This window comes from Rhinolophus sinicus, linkage group LG05 (assembly GCF_036562045.2).
Source record: "Rhinolophus sinicus isolate RSC01 linkage group LG05, ASM3656204v1, whole genome shotgun sequence".
NCBI classification, from domain to species: domain Eukaryota; kingdom Metazoa; phylum Chordata; class Mammalia; order Chiroptera; family Rhinolophidae; genus Rhinolophus; species Rhinolophus sinicus.
This window is the reverse complement of record NC_133755.1, coordinates 52,404,756-52,429,834: the sequence shown is the minus strand read 5'-3', so window position 1 is coordinate 52,429,834 and position 25,079 is coordinate 52,404,756. Positions and strand designations below refer to the sequence as shown.

Genomic DNA, 25,079 nt, shown 5'->3' with positions numbered 1-25,079 from the left:
AGCCGGGTAGCCCACTAGCAGGAGTAAGTAGGGCCATAGTCTTGCCCCAGGTGAGACAACTGGTCCCCCACCCCTTCCGTCTCACCTTTGTCCTCTGCCCCTGCGGTGTGTGGGGAGGGGTCCAGCCTGGCAGGAGCTGCGGCCTGAGTCCTAAGTCCACGCTGGGCCTGCTGAGCTTTGTCAGGCCGAGGGAGCGTGGGGGAGGGATTTCGGCTGAGCAGGGGCCCTTAGAAGTTCCCCATGGTCAGCGCTCCCAGAAATTCTGGACCCATTGATGGCTGTTGGGGGAGACTTCTCTCAGTAAAAATGTTAATGGTCTGGGGGCAGGTCAAAATTCTGAGGTTTCCTCAATGACTTCTCAGGGTTCTATTCTCCCAGGATTGTGGCAACCCCTTGAACGTCTTTCTGGTCTTCATAGCCGATCTCTGTGCCTCTTTGGGCGTCTGTGATGGATGTCCAGGCCTTTTCCAGCCTTTGTTCTCTCCAGGTTTCCAGAGGCATAAGTGTTTGCATTCAGCCTGATGAGAAATGCTCTACCTTAAAGGCTAAGGGCACGGGCTGGCAGTTAGGCGTCTTCATGGTTAAGTCCGGACTCTATCCCTTACTTACTAGCTGTGTGACCTTGGGCAAGTTGCAAATCTTCTCTATTAGTTTCCTCATCCACAGAAGGGGGAGAAGGGACCCTGTCTCTTGGACTGTATGGATGGTGAAAGAAGCACAGAGCCTGCAAGCAGTGACCACACAACTGGCTCTGCTGATTCTCTGGCCCCATCATGCGTCTCCCTCTGTTCAGGCATGGCGCTGTCAGGCCCGTCTGTGCCTATGGGATCAATCTGCATTTTAATCAGACCCAGGGATCCTTTCTCCCTTTGCAGTTTGAGAAGCACTCTGAACTGCACTCCTGAAGAGCAGCACCCATAGCTCTGCATGCCTCTTCAGGGGCAGGGCATTTCCTCTGTGGCTCCTTTCCCGATGGTGCCCATCCTGGCTGGGCTGCAGACATCCCTGGGACAAGTCCCAGATAGTGATCATCGCTGTCAAAACCCTTGCTTCCTGAGCATGTGCTGCCCAGGCCTCGGTGAGTTGAGGTGCCCCTGACAGTGCAAGAGTCGAGGTGGGCGCGATGCAGGGGGCGCCGTTTAGGACCTGCAGTGAGGGACAGGCAGGTTGGTGATTTACCTGCTGCAGGGGTCAAGGAACCTGGGCTTTGAGAACAGCCGTGGCAGGGGAGCTGTGCTGGAGTAAAAGGGCTGTCCTTCAGCCTGTCTCAGGGAGAGAGCCCTCCTGGGAAGGAGGCCGTGTTCGTTTTAGCGCTCCTTGCTTATAGGAAGTGTTTCATGGTGCCTGCCCCCCACCACCACATGCGTGTGCCTCTGGTAAATCATCCCCTCCTGTGGGAGAGAAGAGCATCACGACATTCAGCCTCCAGACTTTGGAAGGCAAGCCTCTGCCAACCAGGGAGCAGGCAGGCTTCTCTGGGTACCACCTGCCTGTCCCTGAGCACGATCCCAGGGATGGTTGGTCTCTGACCCAGCAAGTGATGGGGACTGGCCCCCTATGGTTCTCACACGGGGGCTGGTGAATTCAGTCTCCTGAGGGGGGACTGCTCCTCTTCACTTAAAGGTATATGTTCCCAGGTCTGGCCCTTCCAATCCTGCAGGTTATAGGTGGTATCTTGGTACAAGTAGGTAGAAAAGAAATCCTGTGCTGATGTGTATGTAGCAGGTTTGCGCGCCTCCCTGGCGAGCTCTGAAGACCAGAGCTCTGTCTTGTGAGCCACTATCTCGATGTGTGTGGGGGCCTTGGTCAAATCCTGAGGGGATTTGGCTGGGCCTCAGCCATGAGTGGGAGTGACAGATTAGACCTCAGCTTGGGCCTTGGAGTTGGAGGTCCTAGGGCGGCAGTGGCCCACCCAGGCTGGCGGGTGCAGGGCAGTGAGTGAGAGAGAGAAAGCTGGGGTGGCTGGGGGAAATGGTGTGCCGAGGAGCAGAAACTCTAAAACCAACGGCCAGGGCAGGCGGCCCTGCTGCTCCTTGCATGCGGCCGTCTCCTCCGTGGAATTGAGGGCGGGTGCTTGTTAAAGGAGCCAGCAGACTCCCTTTAAAGGCCAGGCACAGTGCTCAGGCTTAGGGATTCAAGAACAAAGTGAAAGTTCCAGGAACTCTGTGTGGGAGAGGTTGGGACTGAATGGGAAACGTGCTGACCAGGCTTTGTGTGTGTCATCCTCTCAGCAGCCCTCATAGGGTGGTACCGCCACTGGATGGCAGAGGAAGGGGAAGCTTAGGAAAGTAATCTGGTGGGTGGAGGTTTCACACCAGTAAGCAGTGGGGCCAGATGTGCACTTGGGATGCAGAGCCAGCTCTGAGCCACCATACTCTGCGGCCATAAGCATCCAGATGAGAGCTCCTAGTGAGGGGGGGCAGAGCAAGGGGAAAATGAGGAAAGTGAACAGTGAATCGCTGAGGGCTTATAACACCTCCAGGCTTTACTGCCAGGCATTGTTTCTCTACTTTGGAGCTGTGTGCCCTGGGGGACACAGTAAATATCCACAGGGCACGCAGTCCAGCCACGGAGACCCTGGGCACCTGGGAATGACAATACCAGGTGGTCAGAGCTGAGTGCGGCCAGACCGGCTGTAGAGTGAGTTTGGTTCAGAGTATGTATGCCTGGTCAGAAAGAGGAGGGTTGGACTGAGCCAGGATGGTGGCAGCTGAGAGAATGTTCTAGAGGAGGTAGGGCTTGAACTGGGGCCACAGGACCCTGCTGTCTCTTTCCCTCTGGGAGCCTCAGTCTGTAGGGATGAGCTGCTCAGCTTGTTTGCTCTGGTGTCTGCTGTGTGTGGAGCCCTATAAAGAGAATGCCTGCATCCTTTCACTGAGGAGCCGTCAGTCCATATGGGCATTGTTTGGGGCTTCCTAGCCCCCACTGGACTGTGTACTGCTGTGCCTGGCAGGCCTGGGGTCTGTTGGCGGACCCTGTGGATAGGCAGAAGGAAGCAGGAAGCAGGGGTGGGAGGAGGGAGGGTTGTGGTCCCCTGTCATCTCAGCCTGTGTGGGTCACACTTTTGGGGGAAGGCCTGTTGTGGTCGAGTCCTTGGAGAACCCAAGGTGCCAGGCAGGGTCCAGCTCAGTCCTGCCCCGGCCTCGTGGGCAGAGGGAATTGGGGTAAGTGGGTAGGGAGAGAGCTGGGTGACAGTGGCTGGAAGTCCAGAAGCAGGTCCTGGCTATTCTCAGCCACACCCTGCTCTGGAAGAGGCGGTCTCAGAAAATGGTGAGGGAAGAAGCCTTTTCTTTTCCTCCTGGCCTCCGTGAAGTGCAGGTCCACAGAGAACCCCAAATTCCCTGCAGAAGAATCACAGGTGACCTTCTAGGGGCAGCGGTTGGGAAGGACAGGGGACAAGGATCCTTTGGGTAGAGGACCTGAGCCTCCCCCTGGGCTAGGGAGGCACACGCCCTTCATCAGAGGGGGTAGGAGGGACAGCCCAGCAGCCCATTCTGGGGCTCAGACAACTGAGGAGATGAGATAGAAACGGGCATTTTCTTGTCTCTTTTTCCTGTTATGACAGTAATATATACTCCTTATAAAAAATTCAAACAGGACGAAAATAGACAATGCCGGAAGTGATAGTTCCCTGCAGCCTTACCCCCCAGAGATAAACGTGGCTAATGCTGTGGTGTGTGGCACGTGACCAGTGGGGCTGAGGGCTCCTGACCTTGATACCCCAGCAGAGGATGTCTGCTTGCTGATCCCAGCTGCTCAGGGCTTGGAGGGTTTGGGGCTGGAGGCCATACACTTACTCTCTTTTGCCCCACCTCCCAGGGTCATCCTGTCCTAAATGAAGCCTAGGCCAGGATTGGGGAAAGTGACCTTGAAAGAGTTAAAGGGTCAGGCCCAGGGTGGGCATGGGGTTAAGAAAGTGGAGGTGTGAGGATGCTGATGCTAGCTGCTTCCTCCTTTTAGGAAACCTCCCCTCCTGCCCCCACACACATCCTTTCCGTCTGTCTGTCTCCCTTAGCTCTCCCCTCCCCTCACTTCCCCCTTTTCCCTGCCTCCAGCTGCTGATTGTGAGAGCCTGGAGATGCGCACGCACCCCCTCTGAGCACGCCACCCCCTCTGAGCACGCCACCCCCTCTGAGCACGGCACCCCCTCTGAGCACGCACCCCCTCTGAGCACGCACCCCCTCTGAGCACGCACCCCCTCTGAGCCGGGCTCTGCGCCCTCCCTGTTTGTGCCTCACCTCTGCTGACCTGGCCTTGCCAGGGATGGTCTCTCAGGTTTGGGAGGGAAAACCGGCAGCCCAGGCTCACTCTGCTCAGGCCGTTGAGCAGTTCCCCAGGTGTGGCCCTTGATGGGCACACAAGAGTTTAGTCATCATGGCCTCTTCCAGGGATGCAGTTGGAGGTGCCCCTGGGAAGAAGACCTTTTTCTTTTTTAAGTTTCAGTATTGAGAACAAAAATAAAAACACCCACTGCCTCCAAGCCCTTGCAATGACTTAATTCTGGACATTTGGATGTCTAGGGACTTTTCCCATGAAAGATCACCCACTCCCAACCCCTTCGTGTCCAAGAGAAGCTCGGGGAGCTGGTGCTGTGGGGCAGGCAGGTCTCGGGTGGAAGATGACCGCCTAGTGCTGACTGAGGCATGTGGGTTGTTGTGTAATGTGTGTGGTACATTGTAGTGTATATGTGGTGTAGTGTGGTGAGTAGAATCGTGTGTGGGGTGTGTGTGTGTGTGTGTGTGTGTGTGTGTGTGTGTGCACGCACCAAGGGACTTGTTGAGTCCTTTAGTGACCGATTTGACCATCTCTACCAGGCTTTATTCTACCATCATGCTTGATTGTCTGGGTCCAGAATTCTAGGCGCCAAGCTTTTCCATCAGAATTCTGAAGGCATAACTTCACGTGTGCCCAGTGTTGGTAATGAAGCCCCGGGCCTCTTCTGTTCCTGGATATCTGAGCCTGGCTCCCCTTTTTGGGAGCCCTCAGCGTCTCCTCTTTATTCCTGGTGTGCTGAAACCCCCCAGGGTTGCCGTGGCTGCATCTGTCTTTGTTCATTGTGCTGCATACTCCTGGGTCCTTCTGTGGGGTGCTCTCGCCCTTCAGTTCAGGAAACCGTGCTTGTATGACTTCTTTTGTAGTTTTGTCCTCTTTGTGTTCTCTGTACATACTCTCCTTTCTTCTTTTTTTTTAATTAGTAAAGTTTGTTGTGTTAGAGCAGTTTGGACGTACAGAAGAACAAGGGGAAAGCACAGCACTCCCACGTGCTCCCTAAGGCCTCCCACCCCGCCCCAGTAATGGTAGTGGGGTACATTCGTTACAATTGATGCACCAATAGCGATACGTTATTATTGATTAGAACCTATAGTTTACATTAGGGTTCACGCTCTGTTTTGTAGTCTGTGGGCTCTGACAAATATATAATGACCTGTACCTGCCATTATAGTATCACACAGAATAGTTTCACTGCCTAAGAGTCCCCTGTGAGTGGTTGATTTTCAGGTTGCTCAGCTCTTGTTTTGTGGGTGGGAGGGATGACCCCCAAGCTCCTCACACATGGGAACCGACTCTGCTCTCTTTTCTGACTCTCCAGTTCTTTGGTGGTGAACCTCCTTGGATTGACCTCGAATAATCACCTCACCGTGGTCCTTCTACATTCTGGAGATTTCCTCCCATTTATCTTGGAACACATCCTTTGACTATTTTATTTCAGCTCTTATGGGCCAGGGAGGTTATGCATTCTGGGTGCTGGCTTGAGAAAGGGGGCTGATTGCCAGTCACTCCTGTTTGACCCCATCATTTAACGTTGGTGTCCTTAAGTCCAGAACCTTTCCGGTTCATTCTCTCTGTGGAATCTCTCTGCTCACATCCTTGGAGCTAGGACGGAGTGTGACCTGGGCGAGTGGGGCAGGAAGGGGCCGTATGGAGCTTTGTAGCGGCTCTGCACAGAGACCCTAGCCAGGCAGGATCGGCTTGGTCAGCCCTTCCTTCTCGGGCCTTCTGCTAGGAGTCTGTCTGAGTGGTTGGGAAGGAGGATTTGGGAAGCAGAGGAATGAAGAGCTCCCTGCACACCCCTCCCCTGTAGGGTGGGCTCCACCCACCCTGGTCCCGTGTGTGAGGGGGTCTCTGGGAGTGTGTGAGGGGCTCCGCCTCTCCCCTCTCCTTCCTGGGAGCTGCTTGTTCTCGATGAGTTACTTTCCCTCTGAGCCTCAGCCTCCTGATCTGTAAAACTGGGGCGGCGTCTCTGACGTCATGGGTTTGTTTTGAGGTATAAGTGGGAATGAGACGAGAACTCCTGCCCTCCATTGTAACACACAGGAGGTACAAGTGCTCTTTGCCTTCCCTGAGTCTCTTGCTTAAGGCCCCTTTGTGCCATTTTGTCTGCTCTTACATCTCGCAGAGGTGTTCCTGGCAGGGTTTGGGGTGAGTCAGTGAGTGGGCGAGGGTGTGTGTGTGTGTGTGTGTGTGTGTGTGTGTGTACATGCACTAGTGTTCCTGTGTTCCTGGCCCTGGGCCTCTGGGTGAGCTGTTCTTTCCTGGGCTCGCTAGTGGCTCGGAGCAGAGCTTTAGCTGGGACTGGCCGGAGGAGATGATGTAAACAGGGAAAAATGTGGGCAGGTCGGTCCATACCAGGGGCCTGGAGACGTGAGGATCCCCGCCAGCCCCAGCCCCAGCCTTCTGGGCCACAGAGTTTCAGTTGTAGGGGGCATGGGCAGAGGGGAGGTCTCTGAGCTCCAGGGAAGGTGCTGGGGTGCGAGGGGGCCATGGCCTGGTCACTGCTACCCTGCCCAGTAGCACAAGGAGCTTCCCCGACCCAGGATGTGGTTTTCTCCATTCTGGAAAAGTTTTGGATAGTTTCTCAGCTATGCCTGTGGCCTGGAAGGCAGGGCCTGTGTGTCAGAGCAGGAGTCTGTGGGGAGAGGCTGTTGTGGCCCCCAAAGCAAAGAGGGGCCCCGTGAGGTGCCTGGCCAGCCTGGTGGAGGCCAGGCTCCCTGTATCTGTGACCAGAGCTCTGCCTGCTCCCCCTCTTCTCACAGGTGGTACAAGCTGCACTCCAAGGCAGGCAAGAAGGAGAAGGAGCGTGGGGAGATCCAAGTCACCATCCAGTTCACTCGCAACAACCTGAGCGCCAGTATGTTTGACCTGTCCATGAAGGACAAGCCGCGGTCCCCCTTCAGCAAGATCAAGGATAAGATGAAGGGCAAGAAGAAGTATGACCTGGAATCCGCTTCTGCTATCCTCCCAAGCAGTGTCCCCGGGGATCCTGAGCTGGGCAGCCTGGGAAAGATGGGCAAAGCCAAGGGTTTCTTCCTCCGCAATAAGCTGCGCAAGTCATCCCTGACCCAGTCTAACACCTCCCTGGGCTCGGACAGCACCCTGTCCTCGGCCAGCGGGAGCCTGGCCTACCAGGGCCCAGGCGCCGAGCTCCTCACGCGCTCGCCCAGCCGCAGCAGTTGGCTGTCCACCGAAGGGGGTGAGCGAGCGAGGGGCCATCCCTGCCGGGGAGGGGAGGGCCTGCCGGGGTGGGGAGGGCCGGCCTGGGAGGGTAGCGGAGGTTGGTCTTTCCCCTCAGGGGAGCAGGGTTGACCCAGGGCCAGGGAACAGGGCTTCTCTTCCCTGCGCTAACCCCGAGTATGCTTCCTTTTTAGGCAGGGACTCTGCACAATCCCCTAAGTTGCTCACCCACAAAAGGACCTACAGTGATGAGGCCGGGCAGATGCGAGCAGCTCCTCCCCGCGCCCTTCTTGACCTTCAGGGCCATCTCGACACCTCCTCCCGCTCTTCTCTCTGTGTCAATGGGAGCCACATTTACAACGAGGAGCCCCAGGGCCCCTTGCGGCACCGGAGCTCCATCTCGGGCCCATTTCCACCCTCTAGTTCCCTGCACAGTGTCTTTTCCCGGCCTTCTGAGGAGGGGCCTCCGTCTGCAGAGGACTTCTGGGGCAGAGGCAGCCACGGCACCAGCAGCTCAGAGGCGGTGCCTGGAGAGGAGCCGCTGAACACTCAGGCCAAAGTGCTGGCCGCTGGGGCCAGCCACTCTGGAGAGGAGGAGGGGGCCCGGCTCCCAGAGGGGAAGCCAGTGCAGGTTGCCACTCCCATGGTGGCCTCCTCTGAGGCTGTGGCAGAAAAGGAAGGCGCGCGGAAAGAGGAGCGGAAGCCCCGGATGGGCCTCTTCCACCATCACCACCAGGGGTTGAGCCGAAGCGACTTGGGGCGCCGTGGCTCTCTCGGGGACAAGGGGGGTCCCACCCTGGGGGCCTCCCCCCATCATTCATCCAGCGGGGAAGAAAAGGTCAAGAGTAGCTGGTTTGGCTTGAGGGAAGCCAAGGAACCAACTCAGAAACCCAGGTACGTCTTTGGTAAGACCAGCTTGGTCCCTCGGGGAGGATGTGGGGTGTTTGCAGCCTGAATCCTGGTGCTGGGAGGACGGAGCCCGTGGCCCTCAGGCAAGCGGCTGGGGCTCTGGCTTTGCATGGTTGAGCGGGGCTTCCCTAAGCCAAGGCTCGTCGTCTGCACTTGGATACAGGTGAGTCTCGAGGGCACAGTGCTCTGAGGGCCCCGGGGACTGAGGAGTCCAGGTCTTCCTTGGCCGGCCTTGCTTCATGGGCACACCAACCCCCGAGGGAGGGGGAGGAATAGGAGAAAAGCAGGAAGGCCGTTTGTGTCAATTGTTTGCTGCTTCACTTCTACCTCTTGTCCTCTGGCCTCAAGGTAAGGAAGCCTTGGCAGGTAGAGAGGTGGAGACCATGAACTAGACCTCAGACTTCCACCACCCTCCCTGAAGCTGCCCCCGCTGGCTCTTGATCTCTTCACCCTGAGAGATGGGAGTTAATAATTGATGCCCCCACCCTTACCCCCCGTGCACCTCCCTCCAATTGCTCCCCTGGCCTGGCAAGAGGCTATGGGCAGCTCCCCTGAAATCTAACCTACCCTCTGTCCTTGGAGACCCCTGGGCTCTCGCCATCTCTGAATCTCTGTCTTGAAGCACGGCAAGTACTGATGATGGCCGGTCTGTTTTGAATGTGCTGTGTCCCACCCAAGAGAGGGAGGCAGGGGTCCTTCAGTTCAGGCCCGGGGCAGAGCTCCTAAGAGGGTTCCGATACCAATTAGGATTCTTCATCCAGTTCCAGTGTGGTGATGGGGGGGGGGGTGTTCCCCACACATCCAAGGAATTTTCTGACACCAGCTGGATATCCTGCAATTCAACTCAATTCTGACACTGTTTACCCAGAGATGGCAGCAGATTCCACAGGTAAAGGGCTCAGTCCTACAGGACAGTTCCCTCTTCCTTTACCACTTCAGACACTAGTCAGAAGTCCAGGAAGTTACCTGCGCTTCCGCTGCCCAGCTACACATAGGAGGTTCTAACAACCCCCTCAGTAGGTTCGATTCATTTGCGAGGGAGGCTCACAGAACTTGCAGAAACATTTTATTTAGTAGGTCCCCGGTTTGTTACAAAAAGCTATGTATATAACTCGGGAATAGCTAGATGGAAGAGCAGCGTAGGGCATGGTATGGGGAAAGGCAGGGAGCTTCCAGGCTCTCTCCTCATTCACCACTCTCCACAAATCTCCATGTGCTCACCAACCAGGAAGCTCCTGGGTCCTTTTGGGTTTTTATGGAGGCTTCATTACATAGGTACCAGTGCTTAAATAATTGTCCATTAATCATTGATTCAACCTGCAGCCCCACCCCTTCACCAGAAATTTGGGGATGGGACTGAGAGTTCCGACCTTCTGTTTATGAGTGGTTCCCTTGGCAACCAGCCCTCATCCCTGCCCCCCACCTTAGGTGCTTTCCAAAAGTCACCTTAGGAACAAAAACCTAGTTGTTATGAATAACAAACACCCATTTCACCTTTCTGGCTCTAAATTGTTTTTAGGAACTAAGGAAAAGAGAACAAATATAACAAAAGATGCTCCCATTACTTTTCTCACTCAGGAAATTTCAGGAGTTTTGGGACCTGTGATCCAGGAACTGTGGGTGAAAACCACATATATATCTTATAAATCACAATATTGAGCCCTTGGCCCCCACCCCGGCGCCTTTGCCTTTTCCTGACTCTGAGCCATCGAAGGCTGCTGCGCTGGCCCACAGGGCCCAGGGTGGGGCTCTAGGCTTGGGCCATAGGCACATGTGTCCCTCCTTCCCCAAGGCCAGCCCTGGATGGGAGCATCTGTGGCAACCTTAACCAGTGTGGCAAGGGCAGCCATTTCTGCTCTCTCAGCAAGCCCTGCCCCTCCCCCTGGATCTGTGGGCAGGAGGTGGGTGGGAAGGCGGGGTACAGTGGGGAAGGGTCAAGCCATAGGGAAGAGGGAAGGTTCCTAAACTTCTTTCCCAGCAGAGGGAGAAGAGTCCTGAAGTCCTGGTTCTTCTCTTTCCCTGTGAAATTCTGAGTCTGCCGAGAGGAGTGGGCAAAGAAATGCAGGCCTTTCTTCGTTTGGGCCCTGGCCAGCTGGCAGCTCATGGACAGATGTGTGGGGTGGATCTGTCTCTGGGTGATGCCACCCTTTGCTTCCCCTGCTTAGTACATCAGCCTCGGTCCCTATTGCCCAGCCCCTATTCAGCGGAGCCCAGGGGAACTGCTGGCCGCCTGTAGCCTAGGGGAAGAATGAGATGGGCCTTTCTCAGATGCCCAGGCTAAGCCTGGTGGCCTTGTGACAACTCAGAGGTATTTGTGGGTGGTGGAATGGAGGGAGGTGGCAGAAGATGGCATTTGCTGGGAGCAGTTGGGGGCCTGGGTCAGAAGGGGCACAGACAATAGGTTTTCAGTGCTGTGGGGTGTCTCTGGGCCTCTTTTTTCTGGGGTAGAACAGATGCTGGGGGACATCTCTCTGTGAGGCCATTTCTAGGTGCTTGCCCAGGTTTTGGGCTTAGATTCCTGCAGACCAAGACTTTGCGTGACGTTGGGGTTGTCACTGCTGCTCACAGCCTCCGTTTTCCTTCTCCTGTTTCTCCATGTCTCTTGCCTGCCTTTCAGAGACCAGAGAAGCTGGGTCACTGACGTCTGTAAGGAAGCTGGGGTGTTTGTCTTTCCTGCATTTGACTTCTGAGCTTGTCCTCAGCTGGGTGGAGGGCGCCTGGGGCATCCCTGCCCTCCCTGGGTCCGTGTGCAGGGACAGGCTCTGTGGCCTTGCATCCAGGCAGGGCAGGAAGGGCTTTCCTTTGCGTAAAGTGGCTTGGCCTGGGGAGGTGTGAAACCTGGCCATTGAGCTCCATCAGCATCACCCTGGCCCTGTGTGCCCTGAGGAAATGCAGAGGCTGGTCTGGAAGAGATGATAGTTGGTGCTTAGTAACCCAGAGGGCTTGCCAAGGGCTTTTGAAGAGCGGTGAGAGGTGAGCTGACTTACTGCAGGAAGCTGTAGTTTGACCCCTGGAACTGGAATGGCTGAGTGTGGCTGCAGGATCCCCAGCTGGGACACCAGGAACCTGTCCTGCAGGCCTAGAGCTTTGGGGGGCCTCTGCCCTAGGGATGCAATTGCGCATTGCTGGGGGTTGCTCACTAGAAAGGGCAGCGGCGCCCTCTAGTGCTCTGAGGTGGCACTGATGCCCCGTGCAGAGGCCCCTAGCAGCCTGGGACTGTCAAGACCCCCGCTGTTAACCACACCCGTGCCAAAGCAGATTGTTTCCGTGTCTGTCCCTCCCTTTCGAGCCCTTTTAGAGTATCAGCTTCCCAAGCGCAGGTCACTCTGCTCCCCATCCCCTCCCCCCTCACACTGACCTAACATTTTGCGTACGTAGGGGAGCAGGTGGTGAGTACTAACATTGTTTTAATTAGGGCTAATGTGGTACAGCATAGGTGTACTGTGTACTATGTACTGTGCTGGCCTTTCATGTCTCTGCCTGTGCTCCAGCCGTGCACCAGGCGTGGTGGGCAAGGTCCTGGGGAGCCTGCAGTGCGCAGTGGCGCTTGGCAGAGCTTGCTATCTCAGCGGCGTTCTCGGGGAGTAAATGCGTAACTGTGTGTCTAGGGATGTAGTGTGGCCATGTGTCGTGTCAGTGCCTGTTGTCCTGGCACAGTTAATAGTGCCCTGTACCATATAAACATGTCCTGGTTTGGGAGAGAAATTATATGGTCTCCCTAATTACAGCTCCAAGGCTCCACTGTGTCACCTCCTTGTGCCCAGGTGCTGGGAGAGGAGATGTCCAGTCTCCTGGACGTTTTCCTGGACATTGGGCATATCTCCGGCAGGTGCCAGGAGATCGTGTTCTGAAAGGGTTAGAAAGGGAGGGACAGACACAAAAACAGTCCGTTTGGCACTAGTGGGATTGACACCCATGGTCTTGACAGTCGGAAACACAGAGAGATGGTTGAAGGGCATGAAGGCTGGCTTTGGCCTTTTTGGGGGACGGCCTGGTGGAGAGCCTTTCAGATCCACCTGCCACCTCTGCGGTCAATGCGTGGAAATAACACGGACTCAGAGCTCATGTCAGCCTAAGGAAGAGCTGTCTACGAGTGAAATCTGGCCTGCGCTTACAGAGGTGTCCCGGAGATGGAGTCAGTTGCCTGGTGACAGTAGTGTTTAAAAGAGGGGGGCTGTTGGAGTGAACAGGTGATCCCTGCATTAAGTGGCAGGTTCCACTAATTCTAAGGTTTCTACAGGCCTTAAAGTTTTCTTTCCATAGTTTGAAGCGGCAGAGCCGTTTGGGTTTCTGATTTCTTTCCCCAAATTTTGGTCCTAAAAGAGAAGATGACTCAGCATATGATGAAGCCGCCGCTCCTTGCTGCGGGGGGTGGCATGGTGCTAGGCTGGCAGGGCGGGTTGTGGGACACCCGTGTTTATGTCTGTCCTCAGAGCATAACCTGCAAAGCTAAGCACACACGGGCATGTGTCTGATCTGTGCCAGGTGGAATGTGGGGAGGGGACGTTTTAAAGTGAGAACCTGCAGAATGAGCATCTTATGTGGAGCAAGGGCAAGGAAAGCATGGGGGAGGGGTTGTTGCTGGGTAGGAGGGATGGACTGGGTGCTCTGAGCGGTGCTGCTGCCGGGCCTGGAGTCCCTTCCTCGGGGGAGAGCCCTGTGCCGGTTCCATACCAACGGCCTGTGTGCACTCTGGGGAACCTGTGGGGGAGGAGGAATTGCCAGCCTAGCCTGAGGCTCCGGCCTACTTCCCTGCCACCCTGCTGCCCTATAGTTCCGACTGCCAGCCCGATTGCTGCAAAACTGCAAGGGTGAGTGGGGCCAGGCTATGGCTGAGGGCTGTAGAGCTAAGCTTGTGCTATTTAATGTTGATGGAGCTCTCTTCCCCCAGGCCTCCGCCCCCCAACCACTTGTCCTAAAGGGGCCTGGGGAGTGAGGTGGCTCAGAGTACCCTCGCCCTGTTCCTGGGGGCTGAGTCCTGCTGGCAGGGTTGGGCTGTATCTGCTATGGGTCCTTCAGTGGGGGCACCTCAGGGCCGGGTCTTACCCCACAGGCTGGTGGTACATTGCTCTCCTTGGACCCAAGGTAGGCATGTATGCCTTGGTCCTGGGGCCTGCCTAGAATGAAGGGAGAAGGGATGTTTGCAGAGATTGGGACTCTGGGCCCAGGATTGTATTCTTCAAAGAGTCAGAGCAGTGCTGGGAAGCCTGGGTGGGGTGGGAGTGGATGAGACTTTTATCTCCTCTCCCTCCATCTCTAAGTGATGGCGTGAGACTGAGAATCCACCCTTGGGTGGGGAGTTACTGTAGGGCAAACACAGGGTCAGTAGAGTCTCTAAAAGCTGGATTCTTAAGAGAAACCCAGGGGATGGGGATCTGGCTGTGTCCTGCTTGTAACGCTAGGCTCACGACTCGCAGACTCGGGAAGCCCACCTTTGCTGCTGGTTGAACCGACTCCTTCCCATCTCCTGCTTCCGGTGTTTGTGGACGAACTGGCCCTGCCTCTGCCCAGCTCTGTGTAGGGTCTGCTGTCTCTGGGCCCTGGCTTCTCGGAAGAATCCTGGCAAGCTGCAGACTTCTTGGCCTCTTTCCCTAAATGCCCTCCTGTCCCAACCTGCAGTCGCTGTGGGCTGACTGGGGAAGCCTGGCTTCTGCCACCTTATGGCCCGACCCCAGGATTTCCCCATGGGAAGAAGCATCTTGAGTGGAAAAGATGGATGTGTAGGTGCTCCCCAGGGTGTTTCCACTTGGGCAGGCATCAAGGAATGGGGATCTTGGGGCTTGGAGCAGGGGCTGGGAGATGGGACTCAAGATAGCAAGCGCGGCCGCTGAGGTCAGGGTCTGACAGGCGGGCTCAGCCTCAAAGCAGCTGCAAACCACAGACTGCTGCACACGGGTGCTGGGTCTTGCACCGTCTTTCTGGTCTCCCCCAGGACTGTCCTGGGGAAGCCGGGGGCTCTAATTTCAGAGTCTGCCCCCGTCCACATCCCGAAAGTCAGCTGCGCACTGTAGATAAGGCTCAAGTGCCGGCAGTGCCCCCGTGTTCACTGCCATGGCATGGATTCCCCAGGGGGGCCAGGGATGTGTGTGGGGGACCCCGGAGGCCCCTGCTGACATCTAGGGTTGCTGCTGCTGCCTGTGTTCTACATTCCAGCCGTTGCCTCCCCAGCAGGGCTGCTTTCAAGGCTGGCATGTGGGTGCCCTCGGTGAGGGGCACCGTTTGCCAGGTGCTGGTCCGAATGTACCTCTGACAGTAGATGTCCTCAGCCGTGTTTTGTGTCGTCCTTGGCTTGTTATGTGCTGACACCCTGTCATGCCTGATGACTGCCCCATCATCTGCTCTTTCTACGGGAGTCCGTAGAAACCAGTCTTGTCTCTGTTTGTCCAGCCAGGTTCCTAGGCTGGCCTTTCTCGGGTTCCTATCCCCTCCATGCCAGCTGGTATTTTCTTTCCTCTTAGTCCTTGAAGGGATGCAAGGCACTTTCTGACCGTGTTTTCATTAAGTAGAATCTTCAGCCCAGGGTAGTGGAAGAAACAGTTGGTTTAGGTTGGGATCCTGCTTGTAAAATGGGATTATTGCTCCCCGGGGTTGGTGTGAGGATTAAATGAATTCTATCCAGCATCTTCCTCCTTGGGTGGTATCTAATGAAAGCTACATGTTGGGGTGTTCCCTCTGTCCCCGGGCGGATACATGTGCCCAAACCCAGCCTGTGTGGCTGAGGCATCTCGTCCCGAGGCAGGTGGGGGGCGGGGAGCGTGGTGTTCAGCAGGGCGGTTCAGTCTTGGCATTAACCAGGAGGCTCACGGTTTTGTCTCCCTCCACAGCCTGGACGTGTCTCCTCAGGTAGAACCTGACTCAGCTGCTCTTCCTCACCATCCCCCCTGCTCCCCCTGTGCTCCGGCCCCTCCCACTCCTGCTCCCACCGCTGCTCCCATGCTAAGCACTAACCTTTTTGCAGCCGCCTCCCCTGCTGCTGCCACTGCTGCTGCTGCCACCACCGCCCCAGAAGCCACCCCATCTGGATTCTTGGGTCTCACCAACCCATTCCTCACCTCCTTGCAGAGCAACCCTTTCTTCGAGGAACTCATAGCCGACATAGCACTAAACTCTCCTTCACCTGCTCCCTCTCTCCCCAGTGCCTCGAGGGCCAGCCCCACCCCCCTGGCCTCCCCTGAGAAAGCCCTGCCTGAGTGGGACGACACCTTCAGCGTCTTTACTGCCAGCAGGCTACGTCCAGAGGCCAGGAGTGAGATCCTGGCCCCTGCAGAAGTGGGGCTGGAGGCGACTGGGCTCCAAGACCCAGGTCCTGGGGCCAAGACAGTGAAGGCAGCTGAGCTCCCGGGGAGCCCTGGGGGAGGAGGAAGAGATGGGAGCAGCGTGTGGCTGGAGCCCAGGGTTCCTCTGGACTTGGGACTGGACCACCAGAGCACGAGTGCGGCTGACCCGGAGCCCCTTGGGTCGGTTGGGGCAGGCCTGCCGTCCACGTCAGCCTTGCTGCACCCACGAGCCTCAGACTCCGAAGCAGACAGGGAACCAACAGCCCCTGGAGGTGAAGCTGGGCAGAGTCCAGTAGACAGTGCAACATCTCTGTTTAGCTCCCCAGAGGTGCTCAGTGTGTGGGAGAGGCTGCCTGGCCCTGACGACGCCCCTGAAGGCCATGATGAGGAGGCCTCCGAAGGCGAAAGCCAGCTTTTGCATGAGCTCAATACAGTCGACAGTTCCTGGCCTTGGGATGTGGTCACCATTTCTCCTGCAGCCGAGGTGTCCTCACCAATCCGGGGAGAGTCCAATGAGCTGCCTCCTGCCCAGGTGCAGCCAGAGTCGCCAGAGCCTGTGAGCCCCAAGGGGAGCCAGCGGCTTCCCTCACTGGAGCTGGAGCCAGAGCCCAAACCTGAGTGGGCGTTGGACAAGGGGCTGCAGTCCAGCACGCCACCTCCCAAGCCACCCCGCCTCTTCACACCCTCAGAGTCCCAGGACTGGGAGCAGGAGGAGGAAAAGGAGGAGGAGGAGTTGGCTGCAGGGGGGCTGAGTAGCAGGGGGGCAGAGACGGGAGAAGAAGACACCTTCCCAAGTGCGCTGGTTGCTGGTTCCCAGGAGGCCAAGGAGGAGGGCAAGAAGCCGGGGTCAGAGTCTGACAGCTGCTCTTCCGGAGCTCTGCCGGGGGAGCCAAGCCTGGAAGAGCCAGTGGAGGATGCCAGCCCTCCTGTGTCTGGGCCCACTAGCTGTCCCAAGGGTCCTGCCCCTGAACCCTCTTCCTCAAAGAGCCTGGCTTTTCAGAGTCAGCAGATCTGGGAGGCTCTGGAGAGAGAAGGGCCTGAGGCCCAGAGCCAGGGACCAGCAGAAGGGCTTGGACCCCTGCCTGGCAGCTCCCAACAGGCTGACTTGTGGGCCCTGGAGGAGGATGCCTCGAACCCCTTCTTGTCTCAGGGGAGCCAAGATCCCCCCAGCCTCCCATCCACATCTCCTCCAGGGTCCAGAGAATCTTCCATCTACTCTGGTCCGGAAGAGCTGCCGACCCCCCCAGAGCCTGGCTTTCCACCGCCCCCTCTCCCACCCTGGGCCAGCCACCGCCACGGGGGGCCCAGCCCTCTGTGCTCTCCCCCCCCAGGAGCCTGGCCCCTCACCTCTTCCTCCCCACCCCCTGGGGAGCCAGCCTCCCCCACTGGGGGCTCCCCCGCCCCACTTGGGGAAGACCACGCTGCAGCCACCCCAGCCTCCCTGCTTGTGCTTCTGCCCTTGGAGACACGACCAGCTGAGGAGCCACAGCCCGGTGCCAGGTGAGTGGCCACTCCGAGAGCACTGACGGGGGCGATGCAGGCCACTGGCTGAGGGTTCCTGCTTCAGCCTCAGACCCTCCGGGGGAGGGCGAAGGCCTTTTTTACCTGGGCAGACAGAGTCTTCTGTGGTTACGGCTCTGAAGCCGCCTTCTTTTGGAGACCTTGGACCAGCAGGTGCCCCCACAAGCCAGGGGTTTGGGGGATGACGCTGATGAAGTGTCCATGGTGGGGAATGGGGTGGGGAGAGGTGATGTGGGTCAGCGGGGGAAGAGGGATGAGATCTCGGGCACTCAGCCACTAGGGGCTGGGGGCAGTGAAGTTTGTCCAGTGCCCCCCCCCCCCCACCCGGCGTCCTCTGCAACAGGCCTCAGGGTGAGAGGCTGCGGTAGGCAGAGAGCCAGAGTGGGGACCGGTACTGAGGTCCGAGAGGAAAGGGGAGACCCCATTGGAGGACAAAAAGTAAAAAAAATGCTTTGCGCGTCTGTGACTCAGAAGAAAGGGTACCTGGCCTCATCAGGTGCTTCGCTGGTTTGCATTTGTGCCTGTAGGGGGGGTGGTCTGTGCTTAGGACAGTGCTGTGGACAGTGGGGCCTGTGTGACGCTGGTCACTGTGGCATTGGTCTGTTTGGAGAGATTCAGGAGGCTGTGACCTCACTGGGTGGCTGATGAGTGGTGACCCGAGCTGAGGTCTGCAGACACAGGTCACTGGGGGGTGACAGGGTGTGATTTAGCAGAGGCAGCAAAGTCCAGGGGGGCGCCAGCGCTCTAGGAGGCCTGAGTGAAGAAGTGGGAGGAGCAGAGGTGGCCGCACCTCTGATAAGCAGGGCAGGGCGAGGGGTTTGGGGAGCAGGACAGGCTCCAGCACTAGCTGGCCTCTGTGAGGTCCCCGCCCGCTGGCTCATACATTCCGTCCTCCCCATTCACTGAATGTCCACTGTGTGCCAGACGCTGAGCAGAGATGAAAGTCACTGTCCCCACTGTGTTCCCATGGAGTTTCCAGTCCAGCAGGGAAGATGGACGTGAGCCCCGAAGGGAAGGCTTGGGGCCAGGGCTGATATATCAGACGTGGGTGGGAAGGAGCCTGCGCTGCTCTGTCTGCTGTTCCAGTGATAGGTGGTGCTGCCATTCCCAGAGGTGTGGGAGAGGAGGTGGTTACAGCTTTCCAGTGTCCTCAGCTGGCCCTGCTGTGTGCCAGCAGCACTGCTAATTACACTTGCCACTTGTTAGAAGTTTTGTTCTCTTCAGAATTGGCTTCATGTCTGTACTTGGTATGTTCTTTACGTTATGAAGTGGGTGGGCCGAATAGCGCTGTCCCCATTTTTCAGATAAGGAAATGGAGTCCGTGGAAGGTCCAAGGTCTCTCAGATGCAAGAGGGCAATCATACTGGGAGCGCAGGACTCCTGGCCCCTCATTCAGGGTGTTGTTAGGCCTCCTGGTACTCCCCCCTCCCATGGCACCGCCCGCAGGTGGCAGGAGAGCTAGCTGCCTTTCCACGTTCTTCTCTAACGCAGACTCTTTGGTGGGGAGGGCAGACTGAGATGCATTCTTGGCCCTACTGCCTGCCCCTTCCCGGGCTTCTGCCACTGTCCCCAGCTTGTGAGGCTGCAACACGGCCCTCTCCTGAGTAACAGAGCACACGTCTCTGGATGTGGGTGAGCCCTTCTCCAGTGGAGGGAAGGGCCTTGACCTAAGCCATTTTGCTTCCTACTCCTGAATGCTCTGTGAAGTAAGCGTCAATTTTCAGAGGTCCTCTAGGGGTAGGTTAGTTGATTTAGGGGCCTGATGCTTGCAGGTTGGGTAACTGTCGCAGGTACAGGGTACTGGGGGTTTCCCAGAAGAGGGTCACCTTAGTTTGCCTGGGGGAATCAGGAAGGCTTCCTGGAGGAAGTGGCTTCGCACAGCTTTGAAACAGGAGTAGGAGTTAGCAGGCCCTCAGGGAAGGGGCAGAATTCCAGACAGAGGGGCAGCTTTTGTCAGAGCCTAAGGGTGAGAGAGAGTGCCCTCTCTGGTTGGAGCATATGGGGGCAGAGGGCCAGGAGGAAAGGGCCGGGCTCAGTTGTTAGAGACTGTTTTCTGACCCTGATAGGGAGGCTGAGATCTTGATCCCACAGCAGAGTGGAGGAGTGGTTGGAGGTGGGCAGGACTCCCTGAAGAGCTGACTTCGCAGCTGTGGCCAGAAGGAAGGTTTAGAAGCTTTGGCCTGGAGGGGCGGGGGTGGTGTGAGAGAAGGTTAGCAGGGCTGGATGTGTGTTAAAACTGAAGCTGAAGCAGGGGATTCAGAGGGATCCCCGGGTTTCTGACTGGAACCATGAGAGGCTAATGGTGCCACTCACTGCTGGGGAGCAGAGGAAAGGGCAGGCGTAGAGGGCAGGGTGACATGCTTTGAGTGGACCCCCAGTGGAGCAGGCCAGCCTGCACTGTTTGTGTGGGTCCTGAGCTCAGGGCTGAGGGCTAGGCTGGAGGTGGCAATGAGGGTGAAGGGGAGAGAGCCCCAGAGCATAACTGCAGACTGAGAAGGGGTTTGTCAGAGGTCAGAACCAGAGGAGGGCTGGGGGTAAATGAGGGAGGAGGAGAGCAGGCCAAAGAAGGGAGTGGTCCAAGAGTCAGCTCCACAGTGGTCAGCAAGGTGAGGGCCGAGGGCTTGGTGGCCTCAGCAGGCACGCTTGTGATAGGCTGGCGGGGGCCGACGTCCTGTTCTGTGGGTTGAGTCTGTGAAGGTGAGAGCATCGACAGAATGCAGCCTGTACGCTCTGGAGAGGCTGGGGGAGAAGGAACAAGAGGTGGGGGTGACTGACAGTGATAGCCAGGCAAACACAAGGTCAGGGAAGCTTTCTCAGGCCAGTGTCAAACGTTGAGGGAAGCAACCAGTGGGGAGAGGTGGGCAACCAAGTGTCCCAGTTTGCCCACGTCTTTCCTAGTTTTAGCACTGGAAGTCTCACATCTTGGGAATCCCCATAGTCCTGGGAAACTTGGGATAATTGGGGGTGGGCGATGATCACCCTACCACCACCACCAGAGAAAGGTCGCAATAAGGAGGAGGGAGGGAAGATGGATGGAGAAGGGCGGCCTGGCAAAGACTGGGTAGAGGTGCAGAGAAGTGTGTAGGAGGCCTCTGCTGTCCCCGTGAAGGGGGAGGTCATCTGAGGGAATGAGATGGGTGGGGTGCTGAGGAGTGCTGGGCACAGCTGTCCCAAGGCCTTGGCTGTGTAGGGGCAGCCACCGCCAAGTGGGGGGTATCTGCCCAGCAGACCTGCGGCCCCACCTTTTCCTCGTGCTGTCCGCCCCCCTCCCCCGTAACGCACCTCCTGTCTGTCTCTGCAGCCCCCACCCTGTGAAGCCCCTCAGTGCTGTCCCTGTGGAGGGCAGCCCCGACAGGAAGCAGCCCCGCTCCAGTCTGAGCACGGCCCTGAGCAGCGGGCTAGAGAAGCTCAAGACAGTCACGTCTGGCAGCGTCCAGCCTGTGGCTCCGGCCTCCCAGGCTGGCCAGACCGCGGACACTAAGCGGCTGAAGGTGAGGTCCCGCAGGATGCCACGGGGCATCAGAAAGACGTGCAGTGCTGTGGAGAGAGGCCAGGCGTCTGGAGGTCAGGAATGGGGTTCTGGGCAGGGTGGAGCAAGCAAGGAGCAGGCCTGGCCCCCCACACCCGAGCCCTGAAGCCAGTTAGGCTGTCTCTGGCATTAGAGACAGAGGCAGCTCTAAAGGTCTGTGGTGGTACAGCTGGGGTGTGGGCGGGCCGGCGGGCAGGTAGGCCTGAGGGTGCTTTGCTCACTTCATTCCGTCTGCCCTCAGGATGCAGGTGTGCTGGACCAGTCGGCCAAGTACTACCATCTGACCCACGACGAGCTCATAGGCCTGGTGCTGCAGCGGGAGCGGGAGCTGAGCCAGCGCGATGAGCACGTGCAGGAGCTGGAGAGCTACATTGACCGGCTGCTGGTGCGGATCATGGAGACCTCACCCACGCTGCTGCAGATCCCCCCCAGCCCCCCCAAGTAGCCCTCCTCATCCCCCCACCCCGGGAGGGTTGGCGAGGACCCACTGCCCAAACAGGGCTTATACCCTCCCTGCTCCTGCTGAACTCACTCACCTGGGGCTGGGCACAGTGTCCTCTCTTGTCACCCCTTGCTCCCCATCCCTCCTGCCTCAACTGGGGCTGTTGAAGGGAGGGGGGCTTTGGACTCCAATAGGTGGTGGGTCTTACACACCTGCCTGTTTTCATACCCCTTAGCTTTGGGGGCTCCAGGAATTAGAACAAAGAATTTAGTCCTCAAGATGGAGCAGGGGTGAGCTGCCATTTGACGTGGTATCTGGGACATACTTTATTACCCCACAGGGAGGCTCAGCCATTTCTTCCACAGCTAAACCCTCGTCGTCTTCATCCCCCTCCAGCCCCGGGAGGGCTCCTCGTATTACTGGGACTGTGGCAGGGGCGAAGCTGCCCATTTGTCTGAGTTATGGGCAACCAGGGTACCTGCTCTTCAGCCTCCTGTCTGTCCCCCGGGAACAAGGATCCTGTATGGTCTAGTGTTGTGTCTGCTGTGTCCTGAGTCTGTCTGTCTCCAGCTGTCTGCGGAGCAAGTGTGGTGTGGGTGCAGGGAGATGATGGGCATTCTCCTGGTGACTCCCTACCCTCCTGACCTTTCCATGAGTGTCATGTGTGAATGTGTGGAGAGCTGGAGCAGGGGGGTACCTCCTCACCCACCTCCAGGCCTCAGGGCTTCGGGTGGCTTACATTTGGGGGTCAAGCCTCCATTCCTGTACTCGTTGCCTGTCCAGATGCCAAAACTCTGTGCTGCTACAGGGTTTGAACTTTTGGAAACCGATTAAAATGTGCCTTTTGTGGGTGGGGTCAAGAGCCTCTGGATGTAGGCCCCACCCCCTGTTTGGCGCCCTGCCCCCTCCCTGTTGAGCTCTTGGGGCTGGATCTGGCAGGGCCCTGGTAACGGTAACGGGAATGGAGGATGGGGCAGCCCTGGTACGTGCCCTTCCCTACAGTGAATTTCAGTGAAGGGTCTTGCCAAGCTGCTGCTGTGCCCTTAACCTCCCTGCTACCTTCTTAACTCCCGCAACCCCAATTAAGGGGGATCCCGGGGAAAAACTATGTTCTGGAAATGGGAGGTCCCACTCTGCCTATACTTAGGAAAAAGCCTTTGTTGGTCTTCCATCCGTCCACTAGCTGCTGTCTCGGCCTGTCCCTTCTGCCCATGGCCTTCCCTGGCTTGGCTGCAGTGCACTTTGAAACGAAGTGTCTGTCCTGTGGCCCAGCCCTGGTTTGTTTACGGAAAACAGCAGGCTTCCCCACAGGGTCTGCAGGGGCCCTTTGGTGGCTTAGGGCACCCTGCCTTAGCAAAGTTGTGGCGTGAGGAGGTGCTGAAGGAGGCTACTTGGACACAGTGAGGAGGCGAGAGCTGCTTTGGATCACCTCTTCATGAGCAGGCCTGTGGGGTCACTCTGTGGGATCACTCGGAAAGCCTTGGAAGAGAAGGGGATGTGCTCTGTGGGGGGGATGTCTTCTGCCAGGATGAAGCAGAGGAGCCCCACTTAGGGGGGAAAGCTCCTGTAATGTTATCTACCTTAAGGACCACTCAACAAAACTGAGGAAAGTGTCCACAGGTACCCAGGACTTCGGTCATGTTTTTGGGGGGTTACTGGGGGTTGGATAGGTGTCTCTTCTGGGGGCAAGGGGGTAACTTCTGTACTAGGTATTCTTCTGGGCTCTTCAGTCCCAGCCCTGGCCCTCACCTTCTACTCATCTTTGATTATGGGCCTCCAAAATGCCCAGGTCAGGGACATCCTCAGAAGAGTTGAGAGTTGAAGTCCAAGGTTCTTGTTGGATGTTTTCTGCTCCTGGCCACAAGTTGGAGGAGAGCTGTAGGTGGGGTGGGCAGGGAGCAGGCACAGCTCTGCTTTGCTGTTTGTCTTCCTAGTTGTAATTCCTGTGTATAAAGAGCTTGTTCTTCATGTTTTGAGCACTTTATGAAGAATAAAACGTTCACAGACTGCAGGTGGCTCTGTTGTGTTCTTGTGTTGATGAGCATGTGAAGGAGGCCTCCTGGGGGGAGAAGGTAGGTGATGGGGTTCTTGGATGACCCCGCTCCTGTCCTAACATCAGGGTAGCAGCACAGTGTTGGCCAGTGGCCTGGACTCCGCCTTTCCTCACTCCTGTGGGGGATACAGAGGGTCAAAGACTTTATTCCTATTCTCAAGCCGCTTGGTTTAGTAGGGAAAGAAAAGACACAAATCCAGGATACAGGTGATTCTTCATGGCTAGCTAGAAACTCTTCAGCTTTAGGGAAAATCTGTTTCTTGTGGGTTGACCGTTGGTAGATGAGGAACTGACTGTTGCCGATCATGGGTTGTTCAGAAAGACATGGGCAGGCATGAGCCAACCCTGCACCACACCATGAGACTAAGGAGACCCAAAGTGGGGTTCCTTAGGTCAAAACCAAGTATTTCTACTGTCTTCTTGGGTGAAATAGGCAGCTCCTCCTCCCAGCAGTGTGTTTATTCTCCCTGCTGCTGTCTTTCTCTACAACCAGCAGTGCTCTCCCTTACCTAAAGTCTTTGTAGTGCCTGATAAACACTACTGAACCCCACTCCCAGTTCTCTTCCTGCCTAGGAATTAGGCCCCTGAGGGATCTTCCTTGGTTGGCCAAAGGAAGTGGAGGCTGCCAAGGCTCCTAGGCCCCCGCTGTTTAACTCCCAGCTAGCAAACATTTTGAGTACTTGCTGTGAGCCCTCCCATGCCTGGCACTGAGGACTCAGCCAGCAGTGAATCCGAAAGTCACAACTCCTGCCCTATGGACCTTACAGTAGGAAAGAGGTACTCAAAACCATAAATATAAATGCACGGACAGCAAAAGAGACGAGCTGGGACTGGGTGCTATAGGAGCATGTAGTGGATTTTGTGGAAGTAGCGCAGTGGGTTGGGAAATGAAATGTTTAGGCTCAGACCATAAAGAGAGCTCCCTAGCGAAAAAGGCGAAGATAAAAAGTTGGTGTCTTCAGGGTACAGAATGTTCAAGGGTCTGGGGCGGGGAGCGCCCAGCATGCTCCAGGAACTGAGTGTCGGGTGGCTGGAGAGCACAAGGTGAAAGGCAGGGTGGCGACAGAAGAAACTGCATGAATTCCGCAGTGCAACTCCCAGCAGAAAGCCTTGCGAGATTAACCCTACTCCTCCTGGAATCCTTGCCCGTCCGGTCCCGGGTCGGACCCGCTTGAGTAGGGCTCTTCTGGGCTGCAGCTCCAGGAGCGACGCCCACCGCAGTATCTCAAACTTCTAGGGGCAGGTAACCAGCGAGGGGTCGCCCCGTGGCCCCCTGTCGGGACCTCAGAGTCCTACACGCACATTCTTCCCGGACTGCCGACCCCTGCAAAACTGGCAGCGGGAACTGAACCCCGGTCTCAGTACGTGCAACTCTCTGCAGTCTAGGGCTTTCGAGCGTTGTGCCGAGGGAAACTACACCTCCCACAACCCCTTGCGTCTCCGGGCTCGCTGCGGTTGCTTATGACCAATCGGGAGAGGCAGCTGTGGCGGGGGCCGAGGAGGGACATTTTAAAAGGGCCGGAGATTGCGGGCGTCAGTGGCCATGGCGGATACAGCGACTACAGCATCGGCGGCAGCGGCAAGTGCTGGTAGCACCTCGACCGATGCACCTCCTTTCCAGCTGGGCAAACCCCGTTTCCAGCAGGTGAGGACTGGGCTGTGTGGTCTGAGGGTCGGCGGGTGGCACAGGGAGGGCGAGCAAACTCCTCTTCAAAATTCCCTTTAGCCCTAGGGTCTCCGACCCGCGGCCACCGGCAGCCTGCAGCTACTGGATCGGGGACCTTGGCCACAGCTGCTCTTTTTCCATTGGTCAGCGGGGTGGTCGAGGACTCCCACCTTGGCTCCCTATTGGCCGTCGGCGCTGTCGCTCTGCGGCTGCCCGCGCCCTCTAGCCTT

General features: G+C 57.2%; 2 protein-coding genes across 7 annotated transcripts in view; both read left to right on the top strand.

Annotated features, from left to right (window-relative positions):
- RAB11FIP5 (RAB11 family interacting protein 5) overlaps positions 1-23,141 on the top strand; it is a 38,062-nt gene extending 14,921 nt beyond the window's left edge. Inside the window, exons 2-6 of one of the 3 annotated variants that reach the window (XM_074332166.1) lie at positions 7,035-7,471; positions 7,647-8,346; positions 15,498-17,138; positions 20,461-20,650; positions 20,930-23,141. In XM_074332166.1, coding sequence (XP_074188267.1) covers positions 7,035-7,471; positions 7,647-8,346; positions 15,498-17,138; positions 20,461-20,650; positions 20,930-21,133 — 3,172 coding nt within the window. In that variant the 3' untranslated portion in view covers positions 21,134-23,141. Of the gene's footprint in view, positions 1-7,034; positions 7,472-7,646; positions 8,347-15,185; positions 17,139-20,460; positions 20,651-20,929 lie in introns of all 3 variants that reach the window. The other 2 variants (XM_074332165.1, XM_019712855.2) reach the window with 2 other exon arrangements.
- Positions 23,142-24,635: 1,494 nt separating this feature from the next.
- Positions 24,636-25,079, top strand: part of SFXN5 (sideroflexin 5) — a 111,193-nt gene continuing 110,749 nt past the window's right edge. The window contains exon 1 of one of the 4 annotated variants that reach the window (XM_074332172.1): positions 24,636-24,828. In XM_074332172.1, the coding sequence (XP_074188273.1) occupies positions 24,727-24,828 (102 nt within the window). In that variant the 5' untranslated portion in view covers positions 24,636-24,726. The remainder of the gene's footprint in view (positions 24,829-25,079) is intronic. The other 3 variants (XM_074332167.1, XM_019712858.2, XM_074332171.1) reach the window with 3 other exon arrangements.